The 16002-nt window shown below is 46.0% G+C and overlaps 2 protein-coding genes across 2 annotated transcripts in view; one reads left to right on the top strand and one right to left on the bottom strand.

Moving 5' to 3' along the window:
* The window catches only part of LOC144484869 (uncharacterized), an 80910-nt gene that overhangs the window by 32610 nt on the left and 32298 nt on the right, over positions 1-16002 (top strand).
* On the bottom strand, positions 3019-4335 carry LOC144484882 (uncharacterized). Its single transcript, XM_078203245.1, has one exon. It carries the CDS (start codon positions 4252-4254, stop codon positions 3049-3051), a length of 1206 nt encoding a protein of 401 aa, XP_078059371.1. The 5' UTR covers positions 4255-4335; the 3' UTR covers positions 3019-3048.

Here is a 16002-nt window from a genome sequence, read left to right as displayed (position 1 = left end):
TGTTGGAGAGGGTTCTTAGAGATAGGATGTATGCGCATTTAGAAAGGAATAAACTCATTAATGATAGTCAGCATGGTTTTGTGAGAGGGAGGTCATGCCTCACTAACCTGGTGGAGTTTTTTGAAGAGGTGACTAGAATGGTTGACGAGGGAAGGGCCGTGGATTTCGTCTGTATGGGCTTTAGTAAAGCATCTGACAAAGTCTCTCATGGTAGGCTGGTGCAAAAGGTTGGGTCTCATGGGATAAAGGGGGAGGTGGCTAGATGGGTGGAGAACTGGCTTGGTCACAGAAGACAGAGGGTGGCAGTGGAAGGGTCTTTTTCCGGCTTGATGCCTGTGACTAGTGGTGTTCCGCAGGGCTCTGTATTGGGACCTCTGCTGTTTGTGATTTATATAAACGATCTGGAAGAAGGTGTAACTGGGGTGATCAGTAAGTTTGCGGATGACACGAAAATGGCTGGACTTGCAGATAGTGAGGAACATTGTCAGAGGCTACAGAAGGATATAGTTAGGATGGAAATTTGGGCAAAGAAATGGCAGATGGAGTTCAATCCAGATAAATGCGAAGTGATGCATTTTGGTAGAACTAACGTAGGGGGGAGCTCTAAGATAATTGGCAGAACCATAAAGGGTGTAGACACGCAGAGGGACCTAGGTGTGCAAGTCCACAGATCCTTGAAGGTGACGTCAAAAGTGGAGAAGGTAGTGAATAAGGCATATGGCATGCTTGACTTTATAGGACGGGGCATAGGGTATAAAAGTTGGGGTCTGATGTTGCAGTTGTATAGAACGTTGGTTCGGCCGCATTTGGAATACTGCGTCCAGTTCTGGTCGCCACACTACCAGAAGGACGTGGAGGCTTTAGAGAGAGTGCAGAGGAGGTTTACCAGGATGTTGCCTGGTATGGAACGGCTTAGTTATGAGGAGAGATTGGGTAAACTGGGGTTGTTCTCACTGGAAAGACGGAGGATGAGGGGTGACCTAATAGAGGTGTCTAAAATTATGAAAAGCATAGATCGGGTGAACAGTGGGAAGCTTTTTCCCAGGTCAGTGGTGACATTCACGAGGGGTCATAGGTTCAAGGTGAGGGGGGTGGGGGGGAGGTTTAACACGGATATCAGAAGGACGTATTTTACACAGAGGGTGGTGGGGGCCTGGAATGCCAGGCAGGATGGTGGAGGCGGACACACTGGGAACATTTCAGACTTATCTCGATAGCCACATGAATGGAGTGGGAATGGAGGGATACAAAAGAATGGTCTAGTTTAGACCAGGGAGCGGCGTGGGCTTGGAGGGCCGAAGGGCCTGTTCCTGTGCTGTATTATTCTTTGTTCTTTTATTAGATATTACTGTTCAAAATTTATAATCTCTATAATTTAATATTTGTTGAAGGCGATCGCAGGCAGCAGATAAATCATTAATTCCACTCCAACTCAAAGCTATGGGGATATATTTGTACTTTCGCTCATTCACAATAAAACCCACACACCAAGCTTCAGATTTGCTTCTGTTATTATTTTAGTGCAGGTGTTATTATTTAAGCAGGTGGATTAGGGTGAGATTGACACCAACTCTTCATGGTCTCAGTCTGTCTCTGTGTTTGTGTGTGTGTGATAGTGTGTATGTCTGTGTGTCTCTGTTTGTCTGCATGCATCTGTGAACGTGTTTGTGTGTGTCTGCCAGTTTGCCTGTAGCTGTTTGTCTGAGATAGTGTATATCTACATATGTATTTGTGAGTTTCCCTGTGTCTGTAAATGTGTGTGCCTGCAAGTTTTCTTGTTGCTGTTTCTGAGATTGTTATTGAGTCTGTGAATTGGTTCATCTGCATTAAAGTATATTACAATAAAAAATAATAGCAACAAGAAAAATACAGCAGCACAATTCTCCAATAAGATCCTTTCATCGTCTGAGAAATCAGTGATCTCCCAGATAGAGACCTCACAGCACAAGAGGGAGCTCCCTCACTGTGTCTGTGTGTTCACTGCAGCAGGAGGAGGGTGGAATGAAGGAGTCTTGTGTTATTGTCAACCTTTTCAAGTTTAATAAATATTTTTGTTAAAAGTAAATTGGCCATTCAGTGACTCTGTTCATCCACATTTCTGAAACAAAATGATAAAAGTTATGGTCACTTGAGCCAGGGTTTTATTCTTGGACCCTCCTGTCCAATAGTAACATCAGCTGGGATTGCAACATTCCATCTCCTCTTGGCAGCTCATCGTGTCCAGGAGACCCACCTTCTGTTCTGTTCACCCAATTCCCACTAAACTGCTTTCAGATTTGGGTGAGTTTGTACAAAAGTGATAAAGGTGGATATTTAAGACACTTAAGTGAATAAAGGCACAAGATTCCACAGATTCTGAACAAACAAAATAAACTTTTCCATACACTGAGAAAGGGAAAACAATTCGCAATATGTGGAAGGTAAAACATTCAAGGACTTTAGAGAGGATGGGGAGATGGGATGGTAGTTTACAAGGGCATGTGTCAAGGATATTTTATAGAGAAGTGGGTGACGATATTGGATTTGGAGGAGAGGGAGCTATTGGCAATATCAGCTGATATGGAGAAGTTGTGCTGTCAGTAGTACAGTGGGAATAGGATTGAGGGATCAAGAGATGGGTCTCATGGACAAGATGAGCTCAAAGAGGACATGAGGGGAGGCAGGAGAGAAACTGCAGAAAGATGAGAGTTCAGAGCTCAGATAAAGGGGAACATTGGTCCAGTGGGTTAGGGGAAGGAGGGAAGCAGTAGAGACAGCTGATTGGATTGTCTCAAGCTTAGTGACAAAGAACATCGTGAGTTTTATTCCCAATGAGCACTTGTGGGGAAGTGAAGCTGGAAGAGGGACAAAAGGAGAGCAACTCAGAAGGAATTCAGTTGTGCTGATGATGTTAAAAAGATTCACAGTACTGAACACAAAGATAATTTATTTGACTTTCAGAATATTAAACCACATAACTGACTGGAATTCATTAACATCAACAAAAACAAACCCAATTAACATATTAGAGTCCTGGATAGTATTAACAGTAGATTCCAATTATTGTGGTTACTGGTGAATTCTTTGGTGTTTAAGCAGGTGGAATGATTGAGTGAATCCCTTCCCACACTCGGAGCAGATGAATGGTCTCTCCCCGGTGTGAGTGCGCTGGTGTCTCAGCAGGCTGGAAGACTGAATGAATCCCTTCCCACACTCGGAGCAGGTGAATGGCCTTTCCCCAGTGTGGGTGCGCTGGTGAACAGTGAGGTCAGATGATCGCCTGAACCCAGCCTCACAGTGAGAGCACCGGAACGGTCTCTCATCAGTGTGAACACGTTGATGGGACATCAGTTCACCAGAACTTTTATAGCAATTCGCACAGTCAGAGCATTTAAAAGGTCTCTCCCCAGTGTGAGTGCGCTGGTGTGTCAGCAGGGTGGATGACTTAGTGAATCCTTTTCCACACTCGGAGCAGGTGAATGGCCTTTCCCCAGTGTGAACTCGCTGGTGTTGCAGCAGGCGGGATGACCGAGTGAATCCCTTTCCACACTCAGAGCAGGTGAATGGCCTTTCCCCAGTGTGGGTGCGCTGGTGTAGAACGAGGTCATATGATCGCCTGAACCCAGCCTCACAGTGAGAGCACCTGAATGGTTTCTTTTCGGTGTGAACACGTTGATGGGAAATCAGTTCACCAGCACTTTTGTAGAACTTCTCACAGTCACAACATTTAAAAGGTCTCTCCCCAGTGTGAACTCGCTGGTGTGTCAGCAGGCGGGATGACCGAGTGAATCCTTTTCCACACTCAGAGCAGGTGAATGGCCTCTCCCCAGTGTGAACTCGCTGGTGTACAGTGAGGTGATGTGAATGCCTGAACCCAGTCCCACAGTAAGGGCACCTGAATGGTCTCTCATCAGTGTGAACACGTTGATGGGACATCAGTTCACCAGCACTTTTGAAACACTTCCCACAGTCTGAGCATTTAAAAGGTCTCTCATCAGTGTGAGCCCGCTGATGAGTAAGTAGGTGGGATGACAGAGTGAATCCCTTCCCACACTCAGAGCAGGTGAATGGTCTCTCCCCAGTGTGACTGCGCTGATGAGTTTCCAGCTGGGATGGGTAATTAAATTCCTTCCCACAGTCCTCACATTTCTGCAGTTTTTCCATGGAGTGGCTGCATTTGTGTTTTGCCAGACCAGATGATCGGCTGAAGCCTCGTCCGCACACAGAACACGTGTACAGTGTCTCTCCACTGTGAACGGTGCTTTTTCTTTCCATGTTCAAAATCCACTGATAATCAGTTACAAAACATTGAGCAACTCTGGCAGATCCTGACCTATTTATTTTCAGTTTCCAGACTGCAAATCGTCCGCTTCTAGTCCCTGTGAAACTGATTTAAAACAGAAAAAAGGGGATTGAGAGAGAACCCAGAGAGAATAGAACTCAGAAAAAAGCAACAATAAAAAAACCCCACACAGGAGGCAGGAACCGAGTTCTGCATCCAACATGCAGCCTGATTCAAACCGACTCCTAACTGCTTCTAAACTCGAACCTCTAAAACAATAAGGTAGCACAGTGGTTAGCACTGCTGCTTCACAGCTCCAGGGTCCCGGGTTCGATTCCTGGCTCGGGTCACTGTCTGTGTGGAGTTTGCACATTCTCCTCGTGTCTGCATGGGTTTCCTCCGGGTGCTCCAGTTTTCTCCCACAGTCCAAAGATGTGCAGGTTAGGTTGATTGGCCAGGTTAAAAATTGCCCCTTAGAGCCCTGAGATGCGTAGGTTAGAGGGATTAGCGGGTAAATATGTGGGGGTAGGGCCCGGGTGGGATTGTGGTCGGTGCAGACTCGATGGGCCGAATGGCCTCCTTCTGCACTGTAGGGTTTCTATGTTTCAAAACTCTGTAGAGACTGTATCTGGGATAAAGAAAATAAATCTTGGAGATATTCATCAGGCCAGGCAGCCTGTGAGAGTCACAAACAGAATTGAGGGTTCAGGTTGCTGACCTGCCCTCAGTCTGCAATGAAACATTTAGAGTCAGTCACTGACTAATGGCGGTCACAATTCCCACAATGCTTTGCGCCTCAGAAACCCCTCTATTCAAAAGTTGTTCACCGTAATTCACTAATCATAGAATCCTTACAGTGCAGAAAGAGGCCATTCGACCCATCGAGTCTCTACTGACTCTCTGACAGAGTATCTTTCCCAGGCACACACTCTATCTCGGTAACCCCACGCATTTGCCCTGCTAATCCCCCTACTGACCTTTCTCTTCACACACTCTGCAACTGCAACATTATGTTCTGCACCCGACTCTTTTCCTTTCCCTCTCTGCACTTTATCAAGTTATGTTTTCTTTCTGTATAGCACGGAAGAAATATTAAATTTCACTGTATCCCAGAATGTGCGACAATAATAAATCAAATCAGACCCTCCACACCTTGGGACACTCAGGGACAGGTTTAACATGGTCAATCCAGCTAACATCCTTGGGCTGTGCGAGTAAACCAGAGCATCCAGAGGGAGATTGTGCAAACTCCATACATGAGGTGGAGATGCCGGTGTTGGACTCGGGTTGGCGCAGGAAGAAGTCTCACAACAGCAGGTTAAAGTCCAACAGGTCTATTTGGAACCACGAGCTTTCTGAGCGCTGAAGGAGTAGCTTTGAAAAAGGGTCATCTGGACTCGAAACGTCAGCCCTTTTCTCTCCTTACAGATATACCAGACCTGCTGAAAATTTCCAGCTTTTTCTCTTTTGATTTCAGATTCCAGCGTCCGCAGTAATTTGCTTTGATTCCAAATAAACTTATTGGACTTCAACCTGGTGTTCTGAGACTTCTTACTGTGCAAACTCCACACAGTCAACTATCCAGGGCTGGAGTCGAACCCTGGCGCTATGAGGCAGCAGTGCTAATCACTGTGTCACAGTGAGGGTAGTCTGCTGCCACTTTCAGGAGATAACAATGGGCTGGATGTTGCTCAGAATGTGGAGCACTGCAGCAAAGTACAGAGAGACAGAGACAGAGCAGCAGACTGGACTGAGAAATGGAGTCTGCAGACTGGAACTGGCAGCATGAGGAGAGGTTATTTAGTCTAACACTCACAGCAATCTACAACCCACCCCCATTACCGAGACAGTGAGACCGAGATTACAAACACTCACCAACACAGCTCCACTGAAACGTCCCAGGAAAAAAGAGGGAATCTGTGGCAGTTCTTGTCCTGAAATAGCCCCAGGACTGTCACTCAAACCCCCAACCCCGCCCAATTCACAGCTCAGCCTCTCAGCTTGCAGCTTCCTGCACCTTGAGCCAACCCTGCCCAGGTGTGGGAGGGTCTGTGGAACCACAGAGTGGGGGGAGGGGTGACCTCCTGCTGTGTCCCAAATAGTTTCTCCTTCCCCTCCCCCTTGGCGCTCTCAATGTGGATGTGTTGAGGTACATTGCAGAGCCTCACTGAGCTGCGCCTGTCCCTTATCCTGGGTCACCCCCTCTCCCTGGGTTCAGTGTATGTGAACTCGCTGCTTCTTTCCCTGATGAACCTTCAGTTAAACACAAACAGAAAGTGCTGGAAAACCTCAGCGGGTCTGACAGCATCTGTGATCATCCAGACTCGAAACATTAACTCTATTCTCTCTCCACAGATGCTGTGAGCCCTGTTGAGATTTCCAGCATTTTCTGTTTCTGTTTCACATTCCAGCACCCGCAGTATTTTTGCTTTTATCTTCATTTAAACAAACATTCTTTGATGGCCTTTACCCCCATTGCTCCTTTCCAGAGCTTCCCACCTTCTGCTATTGTCCCTGACTCCCACATTAACCCTGTCATTCCTTCCCTTTACCCCACTCACTCTGTCTGAAGTCAGCTCAGAGTTTTACCGCCATCTCCCCCTCCCCCAGCCTCCACATCCCAACACCCGGAATCTCTAACCCAGCGGTTCCAGTTTGTCTGGTTTGAGTTCAGATTTGCCGCAGCACCGACAGGATTTCACTTCAAACCAGCCGGAACTGACTGCTCACAAATCCCTAAATGTTTCTCCAGCAGCCCGGGCTTGTTAATGTTGTTTAAAGTCAGCGCCCAAATGCAGTTACTCTCCTCAGTTTAAAAAAACTTCTCCGTTTAATCTAAGATATTATTCGCGCCAGACACAAATATAAAACAGTGAACATTATCCCCCCACCCTGACCCGAGCTGGACTGTCCCGAGTAAGAGACTTCTGTTCCGGGTGTGACAATTCTTACACATTCTCTGTGACATAAAACAGAAAACGCTGGAAATACTCATGAATGAAAGCAAATTGTTGCTTTTGTCAAAAGGGTCACCTGGACTCGAAACGGCAGCTCTTTTCTCTATTTACCGATGCTGCCAGACCTGCTGAGATTTTCCAGCATTTTCTCTTTTGGCTGGAAACACTCAACAAGTCAGGAAACCTCGGTGGAGAGAGAAACAGACTGAATGTGACCTGTCATCGAACTGGGAAATATATTTCCCGCAACTGAAAGAGGTATCTTACAACCTTCGGAACAAAACTGAGTTCAACAATTTTACACCACAATCTCTGCCCCCTTCGCGTTCTGTGTTTCGTTGTTGCTTTCTTCACCTTTTGTTTTATTTACTTCGTATTCAGACTGCTGCTATGCACACCTCATCCAGAACATCTTTTGTGACTTTACTTGTCCCATTACCACTCGCTTTGGTATTGAGCCGTGAATCATTTTGTCAGTTTGCAGACCTTCCATTTTGTTCTTCCCCATCTCCCTCTCTCCCTCCTTCACAGGCCTGGCTTTCTCTGTGTGGCACTGGAGAGCGAATTAGACTTGAGATGTTTGAGACAGAGAGATTGAAATGTTTTTTTCTCTCAGAGGGTCTTTGGTTTCTCTTCCCCAGAGAGCAGTGAAGACAGAGTCATTGAATGTTTTCAAGACTGATTAAGTGGATAAAAGCAAATTACTGCGGATGCTGGAATCTGAAACCAAAAGAGAAAATGCTGGAAAATATCAGCAGGTCTGGCAGCATCTGTAACGAGAGAAAAGAGCGGACGTTTCGAGAACAGACGACCCTTTGTCAAAGCTAAAAGGCATAGAAAGTGGGAGATATTTACACTGCAGGGTGAGGGAATGAAAAATGAGTCACAGCTACAGAAACTCGGGTAAAGAGCTGCGAATGGCTGTCCATCGAGAGAATAAAGGGTGTGAATGGCCAACGGCAGGGAAACTAAAATCAGCTGTGACAGATGAAGATGTGGGGGGAGGGGGAGAGGGAATGGGTGGGAGAGAGGTAAAATGGGAAAAGGGGAAAGGGAAATAAAAGGGGGAGAAAAGGTATGGAAAGGATGGATGGATTCTTGATTGACAAGAGAGTCTAAGGGTTTTTTTGGGGGGGGCGGGTGTTGGGGGTAGACAGGAAAGTGGAGTTGTGGTCACAATCAGATCAGCCAGGATCTTATCAAATGCTGGAGTAGAGGGGCCACTGCTGCTCCGGATTCATGTGGGTGTTTGACTGTATGTTTCACTCTGTTTCTGTCTCCACAGAAGCTGCCGGGTCTGTTCACTATTTGGGGCTTTGACTATTTTTATTTCAGATTTGAAACATCTGCAGGATATTCTGTCCATGCAAACCCAACACATCTTTCATTGTTTAATGCAGAGCAGTGCGTGTGCACGGTGCTCCCTGTCAACAGGAGAGAATGTTGTGAATTCCTATCCTGGATTGACAGGGATGGATTGTGTAAATTAATTTTGTCTGGGTTAGAAGGGAAGGATTTACACACGCAAAGTTCAAAACCCTGTTTCTGATTTCAATATTGAATATATGTGTCGCTGGTAAGGTCGCTGCATTTCAAACAGAGCTTCAGAGTGTTTTGAAGTGTTTTCTTTAAAAGTCCCCTTCACTCCTGTGCTACTCAGGAGAAGATTTCACATTCACATTCTCCAGGATAGAGGGGCAAGAGAACGGGCGGCACAGTGGCACAGTGTTCAGCACCACTGCCTCACAGCATCAGGGAAATCATAGAAGCCCTACAGTACAGAAAGAGGCCATTTGGCCCATCGAGTCTGCACCAACCACAATCCCACCCCACCCCTACCCCCTTATCCCTACATATTTACCCGCTGATCCCTCTAACCTACACATCTCAGGACACTAAGGGGCAATTTTAGCATGGCCAATCAACCTAACCCGCACATTTTTGGACTGTGGGAGGAAACCGGAACACCCGGAGGAAACCCACACAGACACGAGGAGAATGTGCAAACTCCACACACAGGGGTCCCAGGTTTAATTCTGGCCTCGGGTCACTGTCTGTGTGGAGTTTGCACATTCTCCCCGTGTCTGCGTGGGTTTCCTCCAGGTGCCCTGGTTTCCTCCCACAGTCCAAAGATGTGTGGGCTAGGCTGATTGGCTATGCTAAATTGCCCTTTAGTGTCAGGGGGATTAGCAGGGTAAATATGTGGGGTTATGGGAATAGGGCCTGGGTGGGATTGTGGTCGGTACACACTCGATGGGTCAAATGGCCTCCTTCTGCACTGTCGGGATTCTATGATTCAGACCAATTGCAGGTGTGGCTTTCTTCCCACCTCACTCTCACAGACTCCAGTGAAGACAGTGTGGAAAGGCTTTGGGACAAGATCAGATCTGTGATGCAGTGAACACCCACTCAGCTCATCGGGTTTGAATTGCTCAGGCCGTCACACTGGCTCAACAAGAATGACAAAGAAGTGAGCAAAATCAGAAAGTGTCTCTGGATTGAATGGAGTAGTATTCCTCCTATTGAACCATTCACACTGATGTCTCACTGCCTGCACCTGTACCAGCTCTCTAACCTGACACATAGTCATATTAAATGGATAAGTGGGCACAGCCTTTAGGTGTTGGTCTGTTAACTACAAGGGAACCATTTTCTTTCATTGATTCATGGACATGGGCAGCGCTGGCTGGCCAGCAGTTATCGCCCATCCTCAGCTGCCCTTGAGAAGGTGGTGGTGAGCTGCCTTCTTGAAACCCTGCAGTCCATGTGCTGTGGCTTCACCCACAATGCCGTTAGGGAGGGGATTCCAGGATTATGACCCGGTGACTGTGAAGGAATGGTGATACATTTCCAATTCAGGATGGTGAATGGCTTGGAGGGAACTTGCAGGTGGTGGTATTCCCATGTATCTTCTGCCCTTCTGATGAAGGGGCATCTAGACTCAAAGCATTGGCTCCATTCTCTCCCCACAGATGCTGTCCGACCTGCTGAGATTTTCCACCATATTCTGTTTTTGTTTCACATTCCTGCATCGACAGTATTTTGCTTTTATCTTCTGTCCTTGTCCTTTTAGATGGAAGTGGTCGTGGCTTTGGAAGGTGCTGCCTCAGGAGCCTTGGTGAATTGCTGCAGTGCATCTTCCTTTAGCAATATACTATATAATCTCTCTGGCTTGTTCCACCAACCAAGATCCATACATTATACATTCAGTTGATTCACTTAATACAATTTTACTTTCTTTAATAATTTGATTGATCATTTGTACGTGAGACTTTAGGGCCTGACCATATGTTGTAAATGTATGGTTAAGATCTGATCTTCAGAGTGGCTAAGTTAATGGTATTAACAACCCTGGTGTTAAAAGCTGTTGCAGCATCATTCATTATACCCCGTTACTGTCTGACATTTTGGATATCATTCTCCTTCCTAATGTGGTTTTGGATAACATCCAGATGAAGATGCTGAGGGGGATTGAGCTTCCATCTTAACGTCCTCCTGATACAATAGCCATGGTACAGGTGCACTTTTCACTTCTTTTTCATCATTGTCCCAGGTCCGCAGCATATTCTTCACCACGTACGTAACAGTCCTGATCCTTCTCAGCTTCTTCCGTTATCTGGGACTCTGAGCTTCACTGAGTTATGAGAAAACCATTTGACTTTTTAGAAAAAACGTTTATTATTTTATTTGTGCCACAAATAGGCTTATATTAACACTGCAGTGAAGTTGCTGTGAAAATCCCCTAGTTGCCACACTCCGTGCCTGTTCAGGTACACTGGGGGAGAATTTAGCATGGCCAATTCACCTAACCAGTACGTCTTTCGGACTGTGGGAGGAAACTGGAGCATCCGCAGGAAACCCATGCAGACACGGGGTGAACGTGCAAACTCCACATAGATAGTACCCAAGCCAGGAATTGAACCCGGGTCCCTGGCGCTGTGAGGCAGCAATGCTAACCACTGTGCCCCACCGTGCCGCCCGTTTGCATATTCAATACAACTGACCTTATCCACTGTAGTGTATGGTCCCTTATACAGAGGTCCAAACACATCTCCCTTTGCACAATTTCTTACCCTCACTTGGTCTCCAATATGACACTCCTGTGGTTGGATGGGGCTAATAGGAACCTACTCCAGATACTCATGAGAACCAGTGGAAGTTCTTCATTCCACTTTGTGCTGTTCCATCCAGTTATTTTCTGAGAACGAGCTTCATGTGCGGTTCATTCTTTCTACAATTCCCAGCAATTGGTGTGAGCGACTTGCCATCTCCCTCCTTTCAATTTTCCAATTAAACAAAAGCACGGAGGAACAAACTGTTCCCTGGAGCATTCCACATTGCAATGACTCAGCCAGAATCAACTTCCCAACCCATCAGCAACCTCTTTCCACACAGAATAAATTGTTGTTCCCTTTGAAATTTGCTATTCTTGTATCTGTCCTGTTAAATGAAAAAGCTTCTACAGCATGTCTTATTTTACAGCAATCCTCTGCACTTACAAAGTTTTGAAGAAGCATTTAAGAAGCATCGTAAAGAAGGAGAAAGAGGTAGAGAGGCTTATGGAGGGATTTCCAGAGCTTACAGGTGATGACGCTGAAAGCACTGCTACCATTGGTAGGCCAGAATTGTAAATGATCTGATGTTTGAGAGTTGTGGGGCTGGAGAAGATTACAAAGATAGGGAAGGGCGAGGCCATACAGTGATTGAAAATAAGGATAGAAATTTTAAAACAAGGGTGCTGCTTAACCAGGGACTGATGCAGGAGTGATGTGTTTGTTATTTTGGGGGGAGTGGGGGGAGATGACAACAGATTTAAAGGAAAGAGGGACAATATCCGAAGAAAGATGCGAACCATTAACAATGTAAGCTCACATGGGGATGTTGTGTAGTCAGCAGTTCAGCGAGAATACGATAGAAGGTGCAGGAAGTGGGTCTTGAGGGCAGAGGTCATGAGGGGAGGTAGGAGAATCTGGAGAAAGATACAGATGCAGGACTCAGATAAGGGGTATTTTAGCTCAGTGGGTTAGTGCATGGGATGGACACGGCAGAGGCAACTGTCACTAAGATTGAAATCTTCCAATCAAAGAAGATCCATGAGTTCCTCTCACTTGGAGGTGAGGATGGAGCAGATAGAAAGACGGAGAATCCTTCAGAAGGAATTAACTTGCGTCTGATATTCAAGCGACTCACATTGTTTAACACAAAGCCAGTTTATTTGACTTTTAGCCAGAAGATTAGCACTTGTATAACTGGACTGGAGGTTAGTAACATCAGCAAAAACAGACCCCAAATGAACACAGTTCAATCCTGGGCGTGATTAACAATATCCAATCATTGCAATTACTTGTGACCTCGCTGGTGTTTCAACATATGGGATGAATGAGCAAATTTCTTCTTACAGACAGTGCAAGTGAATGGTTTCTCCCCAGAGTGAACCCGTTCGTGTAACCGAAGATGGGATGGCTGAGTGAACTTCTTCCCACACTGGGAGCAGGTGTACGGCCTCTCCCCAGTGTGAGTGCGCTGGTGGAGAGAGGGTTGATACGAATGCTTGAACCCAGCCTCACAGTGAGAGCACCTGAACGGTCTTTCATCAGAGTGAATGAGTTCATAGAATCATAGAAACCCTACAGTGCAGAAGGAGGCCATTCAGCCCATCGAGTCTGCACCGACCACAATCCCACCCAGGCCCTACCCCCACACATATATTTTTACCCGCTAATCCCTCTAACCTACGCATCTCAGGACTCTAAGGGGCAATTTTTAACCTGGCCAATCAACCTAACCTGCACATCTTTGGACTGTGGGAGGAAACCGGAGCACCCGGAGGAAACCCACGCAGACACGAGGAGAATGTGCAAACTCCACACAGACAGTGACCCGAGCCGGGAATCGAACCCGGGACCCTGGAGCTGTGAAGCAGCAGTGCTAACCACTGTGCTACCGTGCCGCCCCGATGGCTCATCAGTTCCCTCGAACTATTAAAGCATTTCCCGCACTCTGCGCATTTGAAAGGTCTTTCGTCTGTATGAACCTGCTTGTGTCTCAGCAGGATAGATGAACTAGTAAATCCCTTCTCACACACTGAGCAAGTGAATGGTCTCTCCCTCGTGTGAACGCGCTGGTGTTGGTGCAGATGCGCGTTGCGATTAAATCCCTTCCCACACTCGGAACAGTTAAACAGCTTTTCCCCGGTGTGACAGCGTCACTGCATTTCCAGCTCAGATGGGAAATTAAATTCCTTCCCACAGACCCACATTTACACAACTTCTTTCCAGTGTGACTGCGTTTGTGTTTCGACAGGCCAGATGATCGACTGTAGCCCTGTCCACACACAGCACACATAAACGGTTTCTCTCCACTGTGAATGGTGCTTTTTTCATCCATGTTCAAAGTAAAATGATAGTCGGGTTACGATAAATTGGGTAATTCTGTCAGATTCTGCTGTGGGTTTGAATGTCCCGGCTGCAAATCCTTCTCTTCAAATATTCTGAGAGATTTAAAACAGAAAAAAAGAGAGAATGAGAAAACCCACAAGATCACAAAGGCAGTTTGTAAAATTGAACGGAATGGATCTGCTGGTTTATGGAACCAACATGAGGGCAGGAAACTTGCCACAGCAATGGGATGAGAGAGAAAGAGGTGAGAGAGGCAGAGCGAAGTAGAGATTTTTTATATGTACAACTTGACAGGAACAGTGACAGAATATCCCAAACCCTCAATCTCCACAGTCTAGAATGACTAGGGTAAGCAGCTATATGTGAACATCACCTCCAAGTTGCCCTGCACATCAGCCTGATGTTTAATTTGTCTGACACCAGTCCTCCAATAATAAACTGGGAAATCTGAAGACATTGTCCAATTCCTGGCTGCTGACTCTTCCTGACAACTGTGGCAGAACCAATCTGTATCATTGTGTGTTTTTTTTAATTAATGGGATGTGAGCATTGCCAATGATTATTGTCCATCCCTAACCATATTGCCAAATAAGGATGGCAGATTTCCTTCCCTAAAGGATATCAGTGAACGAAGATGGGTTGCTACGACAATTGTCATTAGCCTTTTTAAATTTTATTTTTATTGAATTCAAATGGCCCCCAGATCTTGGCCTGGGTCTCTGGGCTCCTAGTCCAGCGACAATACCATTACGGGGAGTTGATGGCCAAGTGGTATTGTCACTAGACTATCAATCCAGAAACTCAGCCAACGTTCTGGAGGCCCGGGTTCGAATCCCACCACGGAAAGTGATGGAATTTGAATTCAATAAACAAAAAATTAGCTGGAATTAAGAATCTACCGATGACCATGTAACCATTGTTGTAAAAACCTGTTTGGAAATCTGCCATCCTTACTCCGTCTGGCCTACCCATGACTCCAGAGCTACAGCTATGTGCTTGACTCTCAACTGCCCTCAGGCAATTAGGGATGGGCAATAAATGCTGGTCAGCCAGCAATGACCACATCCCATGAATGAATAATAACACCACCACCTTCCCTCATATTGGACCCCAAGATGAGTTTCTGACCACATTTCCATGTCATCATTAGAATCCTATTTTGGTCAGAGTATCATCAAACTTCACCTTTGCCTCATCTCATTGTCCACTGAAACCCTCATCTTACCCTCACAAGCTTCTGGTTAAGACACCACCTTAATTGTTGAAATGATTTTTCAAATCTCTTCATGGCCTTGACTCTCATGATCTCTATAATCTCCTCCAGATGCACAATGCTGACAAATCGCCACTCCTCTAATTCTGGTCTCCTCGCTCTCTACAGCTGTCCACCTCCCTTTCCTCTTTAAAATCTACCTCTTTGACCAAGCTTTTAGATATCTGCCCAAATATTTCCGACCATGGCTGATTGTTAATTGTTAACTCAGCAGGCCGGGTACTGCCTGTGGCGAGAGAAAGAGACAGAATGAACAATTCAGGAAGGTACTGCAGAATGAAATTTGGAGAATAAAAATGGTGCAGGATTTGATGGTCAATCAGCTCAGAAGTGGAAGAGAAATTGACTACAGGAAAAAAAAACGTCCTGATGCTGAAAGATGCACGGTGGCACAGTGGTTAGCACTGCTGCCTCACAGCACCAGGGACCCGGGTTGAATTCCAGCCTTGGGTGACTGTCAGTGTGCTGTTTGCACCTTCTCCCTGTGCTGGCATGGGTTTCCTCCGGGTGCTCCGGTTTCCTCCCACACTCCAAAAATGTGCAGGTTAGATGGATTGGTCAAGCTAAATTGCCCATTACTGTCAGAGGGGTTAGCAGGGTAAATATGTGAGGTTATGGGGATAGGGCCTGGGTGGGATTATTGTTGGTGCAAGCTTGATGGGCTGAATGGCCTCCTTCTGCACTGTAGGTATTCCATGATTCTATGCTGTGGGAAGATAAAGCTAGTAATTTTTTTAAAAAGTCATTCACAGAAGAAGGACGAGCCAGCATTTATTGCCCATCCCTAATTGCCCTTGGACTGAGTGGCTTGCTCAGCCATTTCAGAAGACAGATAAGAGTCAACCACATTGCTGAAAATCTGGAGTCACATGTAGGCCAGGCCAGGTAAGGACAGCAGATCTTCTTCCCGAAAGGACATTAGTGAACCAGATAGGTTTTTTACAACAATCGACAATGGTTTCATGGTCATCAGTAGACTTTAAATTCTAGATTTTTTGACTGCATTCAAATATCACCATCAATACATAGTCGGGGGAGGGACAACAGTTGAAACTTCATTTAGACAATCTAACAGTAAAATATTAAACACAGTTAAAACACACCCAGCATTAG

This window comes from Mustelus asterias, unplaced genomic scaffold, assembly GCF_964213995.1.
Source record: "Mustelus asterias unplaced genomic scaffold, sMusAst1.hap1.1 HAP1_SCAFFOLD_130, whole genome shotgun sequence".
Lineage (NCBI taxonomy): Eukaryota > Metazoa > Chordata > Chondrichthyes > Carcharhiniformes > Triakidae > Mustelus > Mustelus asterias.
This window is presented reverse-complemented; position numbering and strand designations above follow the sequence as displayed.